Source organism: Wyeomyia smithii, chromosome 1 (assembly GCF_029784165.1).
Source record: "Wyeomyia smithii strain HCP4-BCI-WySm-NY-G18 chromosome 1, ASM2978416v1, whole genome shotgun sequence".
In the NCBI taxonomy this organism is placed as follows: Eukaryota; Metazoa; Arthropoda; class Insecta; order Diptera; family Culicidae; genus Wyeomyia; species Wyeomyia smithii.
Window position 1 is genome coordinate 163,631,369 of NC_073694.1, and position 20,350 is coordinate 163,651,718.

General features: G+C 43.7%; 1 protein-coding gene across 1 annotated transcript; it reads right to left on the reverse strand.

Annotated features, from left to right (window-relative positions):
• Positions 1-13,462: 13,462 nt before the first annotated feature.
• LOC129717733 (uncharacterized) lies at positions 13,463-19,726 on the reverse strand. Its single transcript, XM_055667850.1, has 4 exons — positions 19,164-19,726; positions 17,047-18,083; positions 14,105-16,985; positions 13,463-14,035 (listed from the first exon to the last, which is right to left on the reverse strand). Exons 1-4 carry the CDS (start codon positions 19,325-19,327, stop codon positions 13,906-13,908), a joined length of 4,212 nt encoding a protein of 1,403 aa, XP_055523825.1. The 5' UTR covers positions 19,328-19,726; the 3' UTR covers positions 13,463-13,905.
• Positions 19,727-20,350: the final 624 nt, after the last annotated feature.

A 20,350-nucleotide genomic window follows, 5' to 3' on the forward strand; every position in this document is an offset into this window, starting at 1 on the left:
CCAGCAGTGAGCAGGGTGTGAGATCACTCAGCACAGCGACACGACTCGACTGTCAACTGATGGCCTTGAATTAGAAAGATCTATTCACTGTGCACAGATCAAAACTGCAGCTGGTATTTTGCACCAATACAGCCAAAGTAGTGAGCCGGGTACAGAACGTAGCGACACAACTCACAATCTAGTTGGCCTTTAGCGCGAATAATACACTCTTTTGTTTGGCTATTCGTACACACGGACCGGATTGTAATAGAACGACCACTTTGCACGTCCGTTTCTGTCGAGTGTTCGACGCGGAATGAATAGTTATTATTATGTTTATTACACAATAGTTATTGAAAAAAAGATCGTAAAGGATTAAAGTTTAAATCTCTTATTAATCCTGTGGGTATTAAAAAAATTAACTTATTATGGCTACGAGACGCTAGAGTCCGTGCACTTCTTATTCACCCGGGCATCCGATAACCATTTTGGTTCGGGCTTCTGGGGCAAAATTCCATCCAACTATTTTAAATATTTTATTTATTGATTGGGTGCAGGCCTGCTACCCTATTCTACTACATTTTATAACATGGCTCCCAGGAATATATTTTTCTTAATTTCTATGCCTTGCTATGGATTTAAGCATATTCGCATAGCAGGGCAGGCTGCTAGGGATTTTGAGCCTATTCACCTAGCAGCTCTTTAATAAATAAATAAATATATATATTTTTTTATTATTGCGGGCTTTCTCCGCGCTCTCTTAACGACAATTTTTAATCGTAGTATTTTAGTTTAGTTTAGTTTTAGAGTTTGAGGAAAAGGATTATTTTGAATAAAGGAAAAATTTTTGTAAGTGAAAATGAGACAAAAACAAGTTAAAGTTGAAATGTTGCTCCCACCTTAGGCTGGTCAGGCTCAAGATGAAAGCTGTTTCTTTATTCGGGTACACAGAAGTGACCAGCCTCGTGTACCGGAATAAAAAAATTAAAATAAAGTGAAATTCATAAAGATTTTTTTTTTTAAATATAGAATAATTGTCTGCAAGGAATGAATGAGGAGCATAGGTAGTTTGTAGTGTAGGGGGTGAAAATGAAATTGAACATAACTGAAATTAGCTGAAAGTTGATTTTAACCTAGTTTAGATATTTTTTTTTGGCTGGTTATTAGTTGAATATTTAAGTTTGAATTGCTGATATGTTTTTCCAGCATGTTTTAATTTTGAATCTTCCATTTTTTTCAAGTAAAATAAAAACGCACAAGACCCGTAATTTATTCCAATGGGTTATTTGTCCTAGAATAAACCTGATTTATTATTATTATTTTTAAACTGTTCTCTGTACTTTTATTTGAGATATCTTTATTCGTTATGAAATATTTTATTTTTGTATTATTATTTTTGTTTGAATCGATTTGAATCCGGATTATTTGTTTTATGGTGACTCAATTTTCTTCCTTTTCTGTTACTGCTTACTATTAGTATTGCGTTTCTCATATTTGCCACTGTTTTTTTTGCATCTTTTTAAAAATTCATTTTTTGATAATAGCTATGGTTGCTTGCATGTTTCTAAGTATTTATCCATTCACTGTTTCCACTCTTCGTATAGCCTCAGATATGATTAATGATTAACCTATTCTCTACCATTTTCAGTAGCTTCAAACCAGCGTTGCAAATCGAGCGAGAAGCAAAACCTTTTTTCTCCTTTCTGCTTGAGAACGAGACATATGCTACGCTTCTCAAGTCTTTTGCACACACGCTTTGGAGATACGCTTTCTTCTTCATGCATTCCCCTGAGTGGCAGCAAGCACGCACCGACACGAACAAACTCTTTCGTATTGCTTCTCAGCTACCGTAAAAGAGTACGCGAGTTCCTGCTAGTGAGTAGGAGTACTCGACTATAATTGCTTGACTAGGAGGAGTGCTTGAAAAACTGTGCTCGAAAACGAAAATGCTTTCTTCCCGACATGCATCGACAGCCGACAGTGGGACAACGTTAGGGTATCGGACTGCTTCGGTAAGTTTTTTACAGCAGTCTAATGCAAAACCAGCCGAAGCGAACCGCTGCCGACATAGTGCGATACCCTATCATTTTTTTCCCTCTGCAACCATCGTAAAGCATCTTGAATCAACTGTCTTCGGCTGGTCGTTCTCGCGAGTTGGGGAGTAGGTATACACGAGTACACACGAGAAGAGTAGACGGGAGTGTGTGCATATGATCTCGGGAGTAAGAAAGAAAGCAGGAAAGAACGAGAAATAGCTTGAATGGAGAATTCTCTACTGTGTGAAAGCGACGACACCGAGAACCTCACATGAGGTGTTGTATGCTGCTTACGAGCGAGACTAACAACACTGCTTCAAACTATTACTTGTATAATCGTTGCCTTTTTGAAGTAGAATACTTCTCTCAGGAAGTTCGGCTACATAGGGATGTGAAATGAAAATCTAAAACCGAAAAAAGTGAAAAATATGTCCAATTTCAAATGCTAATAAACCGATTAGTATTCGATGGATTTCCTTCATTCTTGCAGCAATAGATTGGAAAATCTTCTAAGATTCTTCCCAAAATAAGATAATTGTAATTTTATTATTCACACTATTGTACTATTGAAAATAGTCAAGCCTTGTCAAAACGAAAATTTCGACCCCTGATTGGTCGTTATATGCTTGCTTCCCAAGCACGGTCGACAGAATCATATACCTTGCAATTGAAAACATGCTATTTGGCCTATATAAGAGCCTGTTTCAGCCGGAGCCGCTCATATCATTCGCTCTCAGACTGTTGAGAAGTACAGTTCTATTTCTGAAAAGCCGGGTTAGTTAAAAATTTTATTCCGTTTTGTGCGACAGTTCGTCGCTTGCATCGCTGTGTGATGTCAAAGAAAAAGAGAAGAGCAGGCTCGAGCCCTGCGAAACAAAACTCTGCTGCTGAAGTAGGCAGTAAAAAGAAGAAACCAGGCGGAAGCAGTTGCACTTCGAAAAGCGTGGCTGACTGCGACACGGTGACAAACGCTAGCGACGTTGGAGATTTTGGCGAGCCGACTGATGTTCCGGATTCTGCCAGCCCCAATACGGTGAAAGTGAAGCTTCCCCCGCTGGTAGTGAAAAACGTTCCTCTCAACAAGCTCATTAGCGACTTTGCATCGCTGGGCGTAGCAGCTGAATATAAGTTATGCGGCATCGGTACGAAGGTTATGCTCCACACGAAGGTGGATTTTGAGAAGGCCACGAAGTTTTTGAAAAATTCTAAATCTGAGTTCTTCACCCACGACATTCCTGGGGAAAAGCCTTTCAAGGTGGTCATCAGAGGCTTGCCAGGTTTCGACCCCAAGCTGATCGGTGCCGAAATCAAGGATCGGTACAAATTGGCCCCAATTGCTGTCTATCCGATCAAACGCAGAAATGAAAATGAAAGGAAATACCCGGACTGCCTCTTTCTGGTTCATTTCCCAAAAGGGACAGTTACACTGAGCGCTTTGCGAGCCATCCGCTCTTTGTTCTCCATTATCATCCGTTGGGAGCCCTATCGAGGAGGCCGCCGAGACGTTACGCAGTGTCAGAGGTGCCTCAACTTCGGTCACGGTACCCGAAACTGCAACATCAAACCGCGTTGCAACATTTGCGCCAAGGACCACTCTACATCGGATTGCCCTGTGGACGGTGCCGGTGCGGTACAGTTTAAGTGTGCTAACTGTGGCGGTGATCACCAGAGCTCTGATCGACAGTGCCCGAAAAGGGAGAGCTTCAAACATATCCGCAAGCAGGCGTCGTCAACCAACCAGCCGAGCAGGAAGAAAGACAAACCACCGGTCTTCAGGGCGGAAGATTTTCCTCCTCTGCGTTCATCCCAGCAAGCAGGGCACCCAAGTACGCGTACGCAACTTGACCTTCCACACTTACCATCCGGCGGGTCAGCCGGTCAACGGTCGCCTCCCCCCCCTGGCTACTGGCGTCCACCCACAACAACACCACCGAGCGCTGAGTCCGAGAAGTACTCTGCGGATGAGCTGCTAGAAATTTTTAGCAGCATGACCAATGCCCTTCGTGCGTGTCGCAACAAGCCCGAGCAAATCCATGTGCTCGGTAAATTTATTATCCAATATGGATCCTAAACCCATCTCCATCGTCACCTGGAACGCTTGCTCTATTAGAGCAAAAAACATTGAGCTTGCTGACTTTCTCCGCAAGTACAACATCGACGTGGGTCTACTCACAGAGACCCACCTAAAGTCCGGCGACAGTTTTTGGCTGCCGGATCACAACATCATCCGTCTCGATCGCACCAACTCCAGGGGGGGTGGTATAGCGATCATCGTTAGAAAAGGGATGAAATACAACATCTTGCCGCACATCCACACCGCCATCATCGAAGCCCTTAGTGTGGAGGTCAAATCAGCTACCGGGTTCATCCGGTTCATCGTCGTCTACTGTCCTCGCCAGTGTAGTATCAGCAACGGTACAGCAATGCAGTTCAAGAACGACCTGGCAACCATCACCAGGACCAACTCCCGCTTCGTCGTTGGGGGAGACCTAAATGCTCGGCACGAGGCTTGGCGAAATTATCGGCAGAATCTGAACGGTCGTCAACTCTTCGAACACTCGCAGCATGGGTTTTATACGGTGCAGTTTCCGGATGAGCCGACTTTCATCTCCCCAGCGGGGAACCCTTCAACCCTGGACTTCTTCCTGGCCAACATCGAGCTCTCCAAACCAGTGGCCCTCAACGATCTGAGCTCAGACCACCAACCTGTCGTTGCTGAGGTGGGGTTCGGTGTTGCTCCTGTCAGCTGTCTGCGGAAAGATTACCATCATGTCGACTGGGAGCGCTTTGCTCGAATGGTGGACAACAACATCGACGAGGCGCCGCCGCTCGACAGCGTGGAAAACATCGACCAGGCGTTGGAGGGTCTCCAACGAGCCATAAACGTGGCCGACGAGGCGTGTGTGCGACGTGTTCCTGTGAGGGGTAAGTTCCTTGCTATTGATTCCCATACCCGGCTGCTAATTAGATTGCGGAATGTGCGTAGACGCCAGTTCCAGAGGACCAGGGATCTGGACATTAGGCTCGAGGTGACCGATCTGAATAGGCAAATTGCTTCCAGGATGGTCTCACTCCGGAATGAAAATTTCGGACGCTTAGTCCAAAGTTTGGACGACCGCTCCAGGCCATTCTGGAAAGTAGCCAAAGTGCTGAAATCGCACCCCAAACCAGTTCCTCCCCTCAGGGTCGGAGAGAGGCTTCTTGTTGCACCGGTCGAGAGAGCAAATGCGGTAGGCAATCACATTGCCTCATCGCATTTGCTTGGCTCGACCATGGCTAGTCCAATGGAAGACCAGGTCGAGCAGTGCGTCCGCGACCTCGAAAACTTCCCCTGTACCGTTCCTCAAGAACATAAAATCACAGCAGAACAGGTTTGCTCAGCGCTGATGAGTACTAAGAACATGAAGGCCCCTGGGTTTGACGGGGTCTTCAATATGGTCTTAAAAAAGCTCAGCAACAGGGTTCACCTGTTGTTGAGCTCTATCTTCAACAGATGCTTGGAATTGCACTACTATCCAAGCATTTGGAAGATAGCCAAGATCATACCGATCCGCAAACCCGGGAAAGATCCGACGTTAGCATCAAGCTACCGTCCGATCAGCCTACTCTCATCGCTGGGTAAACTGTTTGAAAAACTGATCCTCAACCGCATGATGAAGGTGGCTGAGGAAAACAACATCTTACTCCCGGAACAGTTTGGGTTTAGGAAGGGTCACTCCACCACGCACCAGCTGGTGCGGGTGATGAACAACATCAGAAGGGACAGGGCTGTATCCAAGTCCACAGCCATGGCATTGTTGGACGTCGAAAAGGCGTTTGACAATGTCTGGCATGACGGTCTGGTATACAAGCTCTGTGCCTTCAACTTTCCATCATATTTGACGAAAATCATCTGCAGCTACCTTCGGCAGAGGTCGTTCAGGGTATCGCTGAATGGTTGTTTATCAAATACTTTTTCCATCCCAGCAGGGGTCCCGCAGGGCAGTCTGCTGGGCCCTTTGCTATACAACATTTACACCTCCGACATTCCTTCCCTGGGAGATGGCTGCGTGCTCTTTCTGTTCGCAGATGACACTGCAATTGCCGTCAAGGGAAGAATGCCTCGTGAGATCACCAACAAACTTCAGCGATGCTTAGACGCCTTTGTCGAGTATGCTAACACCTGGAAAATCAAGATCAACGCTTCCAAAACCCAGACAATAATGTTCCTTCATCGACAATCCCCCAAACTGAAGCCCCCTCCATCATGCGTTGTGGTTATGAACGGTACAGGGGTTGAGTGGTCTTCCGAAGTTACCTATCTTGGACTGCTATTCGACGAGAAACTTCTTTTCCGATCGCATGTGGAGAGGACACTGGTTAAGTGCTCAGCTTTGGTTCGGTCACTATACCCGCTAATTTGTCGCAGATCTCGCCTCTCAAGAACAAACAAACTGGCAGTCTACAAACAAATAATTGCCCCCGCGGTCTTTTACGCAGCTCCGGTGTGGGAGTCATGTGCACAAACTCACAGGAACAAAATACAGATTGCGCAAAACCGAATCTTACGGATGATCCTCGATTGTCCCTATGACACCAGGATCACAGATCTCCACCAAGAAGCAGTTACTCCAAAAGTAGATGCCAGAATAACAGAAACCAAAACCAAATTTGTACATAAATGTCAGCATTCAGAATACGCTTTAATAAGCGGTTTGTACATAGTAGGTTAAGTTAGTTCTAAGCTGTAAATAGTAATTTTAAGCTGTAAATAGTAGTTTTAAGTAGTTTTCTTTCAAACAAGCGCCACCAAAGTGGACAATCCAAAATTCAAAATCTCTACAATTAGAAAGCTTAGTAAAACAAAAATCAAAACTCGCACATCAAAGATGAAAACAGTAATGTGAATCACTTATACTTTAAAAACATGTATTATACCCTACAAAAGCATAAAAATACAGATAAACTTAAACAACAACAACAACAACGGAGCCGCTCATAATAGTTCTGAACAGCGACGACAGCAGTCCTCCCTTAGCAGCAGCGGGAGCGAGCAGTGGGTACCATCGATAGCGGAAAGCGGCCACAACTGTGGCATGGCTGTGGATAGGCGCAGCAGTTCCAGCGGATCTCACCATCGATAGCAGCAGGGCCAGCAGATGCAGTTACAGTGGATACCAATGGCGGCCACAACTGTGGCATGGCTACGGATAGTGTTGCAGTTGCTCAGCAGTTAGGCCAGCGTATAGCGGCCACAACTGTGGCATGGCTATGCGCATAGCGTAGCATCAGACAGCGACAGCAGCAGTCGTCCTTCCTCAGCAGCAGCACTAGCCCTGTGGTTGGTCACCACGTCTCAGGAGCAGCGCGGTTTTTCTCAGCGTGTGTCGCCAGACAGCCATTATTCCCCCCGTGTTGGGGCAGTATGATGTTTGCCATCAGGAAATCCAGTTTCGGAAATCAAAATGCCTTTTTGAAGGCAAATAAACAAGTCATTGAAAGTTAATAATTTTTATCAACGCAAGCAAGCATTCTGTGTTGCATCCTAGCAATTTAAATTTGTCGCACCCGTCTAATTTACTGAATGTGAAATAGCTTCCACAGTGCATGTTGTCCGTGTATCTTATTTCCCCCAATGTTAGGGCAGCTCAAAGGTTGTAATTAGCAACCGATTTTGAACCACACCATGCTTTTTTCAAGGCAAATAAAAAATAATTGAAGGTTAATAATTTTTTGGCATCAACACAAGCAGACATTCTATGCGGGATGCAATCAAATTCTGTTGTAGTTGTCTAATTTTTACTTTCACTTTATTTAGTAAACCCCCCACTGTAGGGGCAGCGCAAAGGCTGCGATCAGCATAACCGACATTGAATAATAAATTTCCCTGTTAGTACGCATTCACAAAAGCAGTTAGTCCGACTATGCAGAGCTAATATGAAGTCGATTCAATCAATCAGCATAAACAGAATTTCGTCGTCTCCCAGCTGCCAAGTTGCAACATGATGCAACACGCAACAGCGAGCAAACGAAATCGCTTGATGTTACAAACCGCAATAAGATACGGGTTAAAACCGTTGCGTGTGTGAGAGCACCATCGGTGTTTATTCGCTGGATACACTATCTACTGTCTACTGAACGCAATAATCTGCTTACATGCGACACGGGGACGGGAACATTTTCTTCAACGAAGCTGCGCAACACGACACAAAACATGTTATTTTGTTGCTTCAATGAGAGTGCTATCGGTCCGGCTCGACAAGAAATCATTTTTGTGCATCCGTGCTACGAAACTGAGGAAAAACTTTAGAAACTGAAAAAAGAGGTGGAGCTTATCAAATGATCGCTATATCATTCCACCACGTACGTGAAATAATTCATTCCTATTTTCATCCCTATATAAGAGCCTGTTTTAGTCCAAGCCGCTCATAATAGTTCTGAACAGCGACGACAGCAGTCCTCCCTTAGCAGCAGCGGGAGCGAGCAGTGGGTACCATCGATAGCGGAAAGCGGCCACAACTGTGGCATGGCTGTGGATAGGCGCAGCAGTTCCAGCGGATCTCACCATCGATAGCAGCAGGGCCAGCAGATGCAGTTACAGTGGATATCAATGGCGGCCACAACTGTGGCATGGCTACGGATAGTGTTGCAGTTGCTCAGCAGTTAGGCCAGCGTATAGCGGCCACAACTGTGGCATAGCGTAGCATCAGACAGCGACAACAGCAGTCGTCCTTCCTTAGCAGCAGCACTAGCCCTGTGGTTGGTCACCACGTCTCAGGAGCAGCGCGGTTTTTCTCAGCGTGTGTCGCCAGACAGCCATTATTCCCCCCGTGTTGGGGCAGCATGATGATTGCCATCAGGAAATCCAGTTTCGGAAATCAAAATGCCTTTTTGAAGGCAAATAAACAAGTCATTGAAAGTTAATAATTTTTGTCAACGCAAGCAAGCATTCTGTGTTGCATCCTAGCAATTTAAATTTGTCGCACCCGTTTAATTTACTGAATGTGAAATAGCTTCCACAGTGCATGTTGTCCGTGTATCTTAATTCCCCCAATGTTAGGGCAGCTCAAAGGTTGTAATTAGCAACCGATTTTGAACCACACCATGCTTTTTTCAAGGCAAATAAAAAATAATTGAAGGTTAATAATTTTCTGGCATCAACACAAGCAGACATTCTGTGCGGGATGCAATCAAATTCTGTTGTAGTTGTCCAATTTTTACTTTATTTAGTAATCCCCCCGCTGTAGGGGCAGCGCAAAGGCTGCAATCAGCATGACCAACTTTGAATAACAAACGGTTAACGTTTATTCACTAAAATTTCATCCAATTCAAAACAGGTTTTTGTCTGAGTACAATAATTTGCACAAAAAGACATTAAAAATTTTACCGCATTATTAGACGCGTTTCTCCAGTCATGCCTCGTGAACGAGAAGGTTCCCTATCACAGACATAGATTTCGTGCTCCAGCACATTACAACACGTGGAAATTGTCTTTTTGCTAGTGCAACATTTCTTGGAAGTGTTTTATTATTCTCGGGTAAGAGACTACGAGTGCATTTTTGAAGTAGAATACTTCTCTCAGGAAGTTCGGCTACATAGGGATGTGAAATGAAAATCTAAAACCGAAAAAAGTTAGAAATATGTCCAATTTCAAATGCTAATAAATCGGTTAGTATTCGATGGATTTCCTTCGTTCTTGCAGCAATAGATTGGAAAATCTTTTAAGATTCTTCCCAAAATAAGATAATTGTGATTTTATTATTCACACTATTGTACTATTGAAAATAGTCAAGCATTGTCAAAACGAAAAATTCGACCTCTGGTTGGTCGTTATATGCTTGCTTCCCAAGCACGGTCGACAGGATCATATACCTTGCAATTGAAAACATGCTATTTGGCCTATATAAGAGCCTGTTTCAGCCGGAGCCGCTCATAATAGTTCTAGACAGCGACAACAGCAGTCGTCCTTCCTTAGCAGCAGCACTAGCCCTGTGGTTGGTCACCACGTCTCAGGAGCAGCGCGGTTCTTCTCAGCGGGTGTCGTCAGACTGCCATAATCCCCCCCGTGTTGGGGCAGCATGATGATTGCCATCAGGAAATCCAATTTCGGAAATCAAAATGCCTTTTTCAAGGCAAATAAACAAGTCATTGAAAGTTAATAATTTTTGTCAACGCAAGCAAGCATTCTGTGTTGCATCCTAACAATTTAAATTTGTCGCACTCGTCTAATTTACTGAATGTGAAATAGCTTCCACAGTGCATGTTGTCCGTGTATCTTAGTTCCCCCAATGTTAGGGCAGCTCAAAGGTTGTAATTAGCAACCGATTTTGAACCGCAAAATGCTTTTTGAAGTAGAATACTTCTCTCAGGAAGTTCAGCTACATAGGGATGTGAAATGAAAATCTAAAACCGAAAAATGTGAAAAATATGTCCAATTTCAAATGCTAATAAATCGGTTAGTTTTCGATGGATTTCCTTCGTTCTTGCAGCAATAGATTGGAAAATCTTCTAAGATTCTTTTCAAATGAAGATAATTGTAATTTGATTATTCAAACTATTGTACTATTGACAATAGTAAAGCCTTGTCAAAACGAAGAATTCTACCTCTGATTGCACGGTCGACAGAATCATAGACCTTGCAATTTAAAATATGCTATTTGGCTTATATAAGAGCCTGTTTCAGCCGAAGCTGCTCATAATAGCTCTAGACAGCGACAACAGTAGTCCTCCCTTAGCAGCAGCAGTAGCAGTGCAGTGGATATCAGCGATAGCGGATAGCGGCCACAGCTGTGGCATAGCAATGGGTAGCGCACTAGTTGCAGCGGATCTCAGCATCGATAGCAGCTGGGCCAGCTGATGCAGGGACAGCGGATACCAATGGCAGCGTATAGCGGCCACAACTGTGGCATGGCTACGGATGGTGTAGCAGTTGCAGCGGGTATCAGCATCGATAGCAGCTGATGCAGTGAGACACTTTAGTGAAATGCAGTCTCTGTGCGATAGCGGGCACTAGTAAATGTATTCAATGAAAAGTTGACTCGTTTTGACAACACATGAGCCGTCTAGTTTTGAGTGTTAAATCAGTTGTTTATTTTATCACAAGGAATACTTTATTCGCACTGTCAGTGATAACGGTGACCGGTATCTTATCCGATATTCCGATATAAATTAATTTTTCGCGTAACCAAAATTTAAAAATTGTCAAGCCCCAATCATGACAAGCAACTTGCTATAATATTGAAAATGATCAATCCTTGTTGAAGCGCAAAATTCGATTGATCTGATTAGTCAACGTTTATTTACTAGAAATAATGACTGACAGGCAAGCAGCCGGGTTATCTTTCTTGTAAAAGTATTCTACTTCAACCTTGCGGTCGTGGCTTTGCACACAACCCTCCTGTGATTTTTTTGCAGTTGCTCCTTAATGGGTAATTCATTTCGTTTTATGTTATTTGTGTGTATTTAACAAATTTTTAATTGTTTAGAGAAGTTTGATTAATGCCGAAAACGCACTACTTTTCGGTTTCACAATTAAACTTATCTCACAATGCTCAAGAGACTACTATAACAGTAATACATGTGTAATCTGTGTCTTTCGATAAATTATTTATGCATATTTTTTTTTTTGTCCATAGGTACGGCAATAAATGGTTGAATTATTCATTACTGTTACCATCTAAAGATTCGTCGTTCGTTTTTTGATTGCAATCACTAATGCTTCGTTTTCTTCCTGAGTTTTTTATGAAACTTCTCACTTTAAACGCGACTACTTTCTCATTTTTCAAACTCAATAGATATCCGGAATAAACTTCTTTTTCGGACGCAATCTTTCTGCAGCCGTCGCTACTGTGCCATTCGATGGCTTTTCAATGCTTTGGAAATCGTAGCTCGGGCACTGACATTTATTTAACCATTGAACACACGAAATTGTCCAATTTTAGCTTTCACTCACTTGAACTACAGCTTAACTAATAATTACGGCAATTCAACTTTCGGGTCCTGTCACGGTCGCCATGAGGTAACTAAAATGGTCCGGCTTCCTAGGACCCGGGAGAGTCATCTAGCAGTAAAGACACGACGAACGTTGGTACTCGAATGAATCGCACTGAGTGATCAGTTTATTGTACACGTCGGTAGCAATACCCTTTTCTGCTGATGCAGCGGGTGATCGCACCGTCGTTTTATGCTGATGCGATATATGATCGCACCGCTTGTTTTATATTTACTTATATTCTAAATGGTGCTTGGAATAAGTCCATTACAATGTTAAATTTAGTGATTTTTTCCCAAAGTTATATTTGAACCTTTACGAATTATGTCGATATCGCAAATTTTCATTAATGCAGTATTATGGGTTTGATTGAATTAAATTCTAGATAAAATTTCAAGTTTAAAAAAATATAATAAAAAAAACTGCTATCGCATTTTTCACTAAAGCTACAATTTGCGCAGTTTTGCGCTACAGCGGACAGTATGCATTTGAAAGCTTAGGTACGTTTTTACAAAAATTTTGGATGCAGTCACAACAGTGGCAAACTGCGGCAACAAAACTTTTAAGCTGCTTTTCTACAAAAAATCCCTTTTTTATTAATATCTTTAGTGTCAGGCCTACTATGACTAAAATCAGATTTCATGATATTACGCTCAAATTTTGGATTCAGGCACTTGAATGTTATAGCAATGAAGGAAAAATATTATGAAATGGCTGACGATGGCCAGCGATTCCCCACTGTGGTGTGTGGTTAAAGTGAACCGGAGGTAAGGCACTCTCCTTGTCCCTTAACAATTGCCTCGTCACCAGTTAGCTAATCAGGCCAAAATAAGATGCATGTTCCCCAGAACCCAGCTGTTTTATATTTAAAAACCGTCGAGACAATCCACGTTGGACCCATCGCCGGTGGCTGAAGACGTCGATCATGGCCATTTTGGCGGCAAAGGCCGCAAGACAACGCCTGGAAAGGACGAGTTGGTGCAGGAGCCTGGTGGAACTTGAAGGAGGACGGAACAAGCAGGTGGACAGTGTGCTAAAGAAGAAACCGGGGCCCCGGAGAAGTAGCAAAGTTTAAAAAGGTTTGCTAGAGAGCAGTTAATCAGAGAATAGAACGGAAAATTGAAAATTGATTTTGAGTGACCTCCCAGTGGACGGCCATTCTCCCGTGCCAATAACTAAAAATATACATAGGGTAGCGAACGGCTTCGGCAGGTTTCTGCATAAGATTGCTGCAGAAAACCTGCCGAAGAAAACCACTGCCGAAGCCGTTCGCTACCCTACATCAGTGCCTTGAGTACAGCTTTTTTTCCTTGTGATGGCAAAAACAATTTGATAACGGAGAATCCCATCTTGCATTCTGAATGATAAACACGTTAGGGAAAATTTCTAATTTTGAGCCAATAGCAAAATGACATTGTGCATTTTTACGGTATAGAGTAGGGTAGTTTGGATGTTTTGGAAGAAACACTTGAACGAGTTATAGTTATAGAAATCCTTTTAAATAAATATCAATAAATAAATAAATAAATATTTCATAACAAAATATCGTTGCCGGAACAATTAAGTACAAGCTATCATATAATGCAGAATAGAATTGTTGCATCCTGTAAAGTCATGGTTGGTCTTGTTTTTTCTGTAAATGCTGTCAATAAAGTAGGTACTGTTGTTTGTATTTTTCCACAGTTTGTAAGTCAGTCACAGTTTATACGTCTGTCAGTAGTTGGTCATTAGTAACGTAAGTCGCACAGCTAGATGACATCGCGCCATGTTTGAAGGACTAACATCTCCGCGTGTGTGTAAACGAAATAGCATATCCCCTTTTCACACAACGCCGATCCGCAGCGATGATAGCTTCGATCGGACTAAGTAAATAAGATAGAGATGCCTGCTAGCTGAAGTCACAGTGTACGTAAGCTAAAATTAGTCCTCAGCACTAATCGGTTTCGGCAGCTCGCTTAGGGAGTAAACGTCACTCTTGAGCAACGGAACTTCCGGCAATGGTTTGCGCTTCTTCGACTTGGCCACATTAAACATCACCCAGTTGTCCGGTCTGGAAGTAAAATAAAAAAAAAAACTAGAATAATTAGAATTCATTGCTTAGAACGGAAGAACAACTCACCTTTCGATGCTAGTAAGCAGTACGAAGGGAACCAGTGGGATTCCTTGCTGTCTTCGGTCATGGTTTAGTCCTTGCTTGCTAACGGTCGGTCGTTTCGAGTTGATAGGTCTGCGTCGTCGAGGTGGCGCGTTGCCTGTCGGTTGTCGGTCGAACTTTGGTCTGTCGACTGTTGTCTGTCGGTCGTCCGTTCTGTCAGTCTCGTCCGGAATAGCCAGTATGCTGTCCTTAGTGGGCGATCGTCCGTGAACGTCTCCGAACAGTGCCAATCCCATGGTTTCGAGTGGGTCAATAATGTCCGGGAGTGGAAGTTCTCCGTAGTCTTCTGTCTCGTCCGTCAGCTCGGGCGTGTCATCACGGGTGGAGTAGTCGATACTGTCGTCCGAATCTGTCACTGTCGATTTGTTTGTTAAACGATCCTGTTCGAGTGGTCGTGTTCTGGTACCGAGAAAGTCTTTTTCGTACATAATCGGTTGGTGTTGTCCTGAAAGCTTGTCATGTACACTGTCGGTAGAGTCATCGTCATTGGAGTCCACCAAAGAGTCTTTAGGAGTTTGTTCTTTGGTCTGGTTGAAGTCAATTAGTTGCGTCAATAATTTTTCGTTATTAGTCGGATGTAGTTGCTCTTCTGTACATGGTACGTGTGAGTCAAAGTCGGTAGTTGTTTCAAGTCCCGTTCGATCTACTTTGTCAGTCAAAATGATGGTCGTATTTGCGTCATTTTGTGAAGTTTTTTCAGTGGATGGTTCATCGGTTGTCTCGTCCTGGTAAATGTAGGGTCGAACGAATTGATCCTGATCGTCTTCCAGTTCCAGAGGTTGTGGGTAGCGTTCGGCGTATCGTCGATCGTCCGTCTGTGTCCAAAGCGTGGCGTCTTTTGGTATTTCGTATCTTATCGCGGTCATTGCGTTGCGTATGTTGAATAGGCTGTAGTTGCGGTAAGTCTCAAGGTCGCTTGTCTTTTTGATAGGTTCGTATTTGTTCTGTTCCGGTCGAAGGTAGCCGTCATGTTCGTGAACGTTCAGGGTTTCGGTTAGGCGTTCAGCGTCCGGTACTAGGCTGTCGTAGTCGTAGTCATGTTTCAGCGTAGATATTAGTCCGGATGGAAGTCGGTTTTGGCTGGTTCGTAGTTCTTTCTGTGGTTTCGTTTGTTTTTGGAAAAATGTAGGCGAAGATACTGCGATAGATCGAGAAGAGAACTGAGGTCTAGGGTCTACGGAAAAGACAGACTGAGAGGCAGCAGAAGAGGAAGGATTTTTAGAGTTCTGAAATAAGGCGGTAGAGCTCAGTGCAGGTGCAGAAGAGACAGAAGATGATAGAAAAATAGGCTTGTCATTTGGTCGGTTATCGTTTATTACTACAAGTCCTGGTCTTTTTGGGGTAGTTTTTCGTTGCTGTTGTTGTCTTGTCGTTTTTTGTCTAATCCTCGTATCGTAGTAATAGTTAGCGTTACCTACTTTGTTCGAGAGTCCTCGTTTTGGGGTCGTCTGTCGGGTCGGTCCACGTTCTGTGTCTAATCCGTACGGACTGTATGTCGTTAGTGGTGGATTGTAGCAATTGTAGCCACAGTAAGGTGGTTGGGGTGGTTCTTCGGTCGGAGCATAGTAGTAGGGATTAGGTGGTGGAGGTTCAGTGTCAGGTGCGTCATATCCGTAGCCAGGTTTCACGTATACGGGTGGGTCAGCGTCTGAGCTGTAGTCATAGTTGTTTATGTCGTCATAGTCCGAGGGTGGAGCCGGCGCAGGGGCCGGATAGTAGCCATGTCGAAGTGCGATGTCCTTCTTCAGAAGTAAAGTTGCGTTATCATCTTTCGTGAATAGCTTTGATAGGTTGATGTACGTCAGGTCTCGTTTCGTTAGCGTGTGATTTTTTCTGTTATCATTATCACTGTCCGTTAGGTTTACTTGCGAGTCTCGTGTCAAATCTAGTTTGGTAATTATTCCATTCGTTGCTCCCGTTGGTCGTCGTTTCGGGGTAGTTTTTCTAGTCGGTTTCCGCTGTGGAGGTTCAGTCGTGCCGGTAAAGTCTAGTTTGTTGTCAACATTAGAGGAAACGAGTAATGTGGGCTCCTTATTCGAACTAGGTCTGGTTACGTGAGAAATAGCTGGCGGTTTGGCCGAAGTACTAATGTCTAGTTTGTTGTTGACAGGAGTTGTCAAGGAGTTCAGAACTATGTGTCCGTTCGAAGGTATCTGCAGTCCAACGTTTCTGTTCGGTATAAAGTCAACGTTACTAACGATATTCGCCTTTTTCGTAGGCTGTCTAGTTGTCGATGTAGTTGTGACAAAGGGTTGTACTGCTTCAAGGTCGATCAGGTTCTCGCTCTGTCCAGTATTCGGTACGTCATTAGGTCTAGTGAACGGGTCTCGTTCCGTCCATGGTTCCAGGTCGATAGGTGCCATCAGTTTCGAGTCGCAGGGCAGTCTCTCGTTTTGTACTATATCAGCTGGAAGAAAAACGTGCGGCTGCAGGGTTCCCCCTCCAAGTGAGCGACACAGAACCTGTGAGAAAGCTACCTGTCGAATTGCGTCCAGCTGCGCTGGAGTAAACGACGATTCAAAACCTGAATTTTCGTACCAAAAGCGATCTCCCTTGCGAAGATTGCTAAATTGCTGAGCAATTATACAGGAAAACGTTGGTCCTACGATACCTCCCACCACCGGTCGTTCAGCGAGACCTCCTACGAACAGATCGATATCATCTAAGTTGCGATAGGCTTTACGTAAGCGATGTGCCGACGCTGGACCCATGACTCGCTCCAGATCATCCCATTCTCTAATAGGGGTGAGCCCACATGGTACTCTCCAGTTTATGTACGGCTGAATGCCGTGATCTCTACCGCGTTGTATGTTGATCGCTGCCAAATCTAGGCCGAAGGGAAAACCTAGAATGAAACAGCAATATTCTAAATCGGTTCCGCGCCGCAAACCAGCTATCCTACTTACTTCTGGTTTGAAATAAATGGTTAGTTAACTCCGCTGTTATAAACTCGTCACGCTTCAAGGCTCGCTGGTTGACCATGCCACGCACCAATCTGTGCAACGATCCTGGACCACCGAGATCACCGTCTGCGGACTCCTCGTGTAGCGTCACATTGTTCGGTATAAAACGATGGAACCGATCCGCTCTCATGTAGGACCCCTGTATTAAAGAATGACCAAAGCGGAAGGCAGCAGCCGCGAACTCGTTTGTCACAGTAGGGTTTGTGCTAGGGTCATACCCTTTGTAGAAACCACTGGTCTCCAACTCTAGATTGAACAGCCGGCAAACCTGTTTGCCCAAAATTATCGGCAGAAATTCGCGGAAGGTGATGTGCTGAAACATGGCTCCAACTATTCGGCGTGCCTCTTGATAGAGCTTCTCATCGCTCCAGTGTGGATTGATATCGGAGAGTTGAGTAGCAATTTGGTTATGTTCGTTTACCCAAACCATATGTAACATCAGTAACCCCGGTTGTTCGCCACTTCGAGCATCGCCAGGTCGAATGCATTGATTGGCTAAAGCAGCACGGAAGCACACGTCTTCGCTTGGTGGTCCTCGTCCGAACAGTAGCAAACCGGATCGAAAGATACGCGCATTATCTGAGGTGCGCGGATTGCTCGAATAAATTGGAGACGCGTCGATGTACGTCGTTACCTGGTTGGTTTGTTCGCGCCACGATAGCAGACAATCTCTCCGCTGAGCTGGCGCCGAACGTAGAAACTCCAAACATCGCACACCGAGAGGCGACAGCCACGGGTCATCCAGTGGAACCTTGATGGGCAGACAGGACGGATGTAGCGCTTCGTCATTTGTACCCCCACAGCAGCGCGGTGTTGAACCGTTCAGACTGCGAGGTTGTGCCGTTGCGGTTAGGTCGTGATCCAACAGCTGACCCCATAGGGCAAGCATCATCGTTACGGGGGCTTCCTCCTGGCGAGTTCCATGCACTACCAGACTAACAAAACGTGCCGAAGGCAGCGGAGATCCGTTGATCGAACGTCTGCAAGAGTAGGTAAAAAAAGAAAAGAAAATGCGATTAGTGAAAAGTCTTACCGTAACAAATGAAAGAGGATTAGTTTTCTACTGTAACTGATCTTGAACTTTTTTCGTGTACAAATGCTGACATACTATCTAATAGAAGTTATTAAAAAAACACTGCTCAATTTAAAATTATATTTCTCACAAAAATAACTTGTTAAATGTCTTCAGTTACAACTGTGTAAAATTTTACAATCTCTATTTGTTAAAAATGTTGATGTTTTTTTTTTGTTAAAAAACTAGAAAATCGTAACATTTTGAATTGCGTATGACTTTTTTTAATTTTTTCAAGTATTACAAATTTACCATCAACAACTTTACTGAAGACACTGTTTATTTGAATTTGGACAAACATTTTTATTGAAGGCATGGTCATGGTCTTGCTGGTACATCAAAAAGAGTCCGTGATATCCAAATGAAATTTTTTCAAGCAATATTTCGTTATAATTTCTAAGTTTAGGAAGCCATCGATTACTTTTTGTTCAATGCACAATTTCGGTTCATGAAGAATCAATAGTTTGCAGTATATTTTTATATTTTTGTCAATTTTGGGTGTATTTTTTACATTTTCGAATATTTCAACCAATCACTTTGATGATTTTAAAATTTATAAATAAAAATATCCACAATATTCTCATTTTTCGATACTTTTCGTTTTACTTTTATCAATTAATCTAGATTTTTGTAGAGGTTCGACTTTGTCTTGTCATCTGTTTGGTTACTTTAAAGTAATTAAAAAAGGATGAAACTATGTTAGGTCATACCAACCACAAAAGTTTTAGAGTTTTGGAGATCAAATCGTCTTGGAAACATAAACCAAAATCAACAATTTCAATGATTTAAATCTGACCATCAATATCGTCAGGTAGTTTCCCTATGGTCTGAACTTTTATTTGTAACTTCAAAAACAACATGAAATGGTCAAGAAAAAAGTAATCTAATGCTATCTTGGCATGATTCAAGTCTAGGACACTTACATAATTCCACATTTATCCTCACATTTTAGCAATCAAATCAAACTATAAAATAAGTAAACACTTACCTTATCGCATCAACGCCGTCTGCGTACTCTGGAGCTAGAAACCGATGGAAGGGCATTTGGGCCGAGCCCCAGCGGGGTTTTTTCCGATTGTTGCACGTTCCGTCGTGGGTTCGATAGCGTCGGCTAGCCGGAACACAGGGCGGTGGTTCTCTCGATGGACACATCCCTTCCAGCGGGGTTCTTTTGAGTGAAATTTTCGGCGGAAGCTGGCGTCCTACGGCCACGTACTCGACGTTGGTGCTGCATTGTAATGATCGGAAAAGATCGCTCAGTTTCACTTTTCAAACACATTTTTTCATGGGTACGGTACGGGGTTAGGTAATGTCAACGGCGAAACCACTTTCGAATCGTTTGATTCGATCATTCGAAAGCACTTTCATTCTGTCTCGCAGTTTGTCAAAGTTCAGGCGGATACAGATTTCACTTTCTTCTGAGGTCGGCGAGTGAAAGTTCACTGCAAACGTTTTATTTTCAACTAGATTGATCGCTGAATTCTTCCTTTTTTTATTGTTTTGAGACCAAGGTGCTCGTGACATGAAAGCAAAAATAAAACTGACTCTGCTGATCGTCTAGCGCATTGTATTTATAAAGTCACGAGCGATGGCGCGCAGTCGCGAGGCATCGGCAAGTCGGTCAACGCGAAACACACCCCGCCACGCAGTGGTGCATCACCAAGTGGCTGCACAAGCCACCACCACCACTGCTATTGGTTCATTCCACGCAGAAGAGGCAACGCGGTAACTCGGAAAAGGGACCCTCCCGGATCATGAAACCACGGCTATGATTCCTCGCGGCCATACATTTTGTCGTCATCCATCTTCAAACTGACGGTCGCCATGATCCACGGGCTCCCCGCTCCGCTGCAGTTCCGCAAGCGGAGTACCAAAGCCCTGCTAGATTGCAGACGACTGTTATTAGATCAAGAGTAGCGGTTTCCGCTAGCAGGTCCGATAATTTAGGCATCAATAGCAGGGGACGGGCAACAAAGTTCGATTGAAATTAGCGAGATTTTTTTTTCTCCGTCATGTTTATGCCTGGCGAAAGGCCGCCGAGGTAGTTTTCACTCGGATGTCGGATGTCGGCTGGTTAGTGGTAAAGTGTTTAATTTCCCTCCTTGTCTGAATGGTGTGCTGCACTTGTAATAAGAAGTTAATGGAGTCGTTTTTTTTCGTCAAATCCTACATAAT

Excerpts from the sequence above, each read along its gene's own strand:
- LOC129717733 (XM_055667850.1), bottom strand. The coding sequence starts at position 19,327 with ATGTGTCCATCGAGAGAACCACCGCCCTGTGTTCCGGCTAGCCGACGC. Across the intron at positions 16,986-17,046 it reads CCATTTATTTCAAACCAGAA|GTTTTCCCTTCGGCCTAGAT; the intron begins GTAAGTAGGATA and ends GTTTCATTCTAG. Across the intron at positions 14,036-14,104 it reads CTGCTTACTAGCATCGAAAG|ACCGGACAACTGGGTGATGT; the intron begins GTGAGTTGTTCT and ends TTTTACTTCCAG.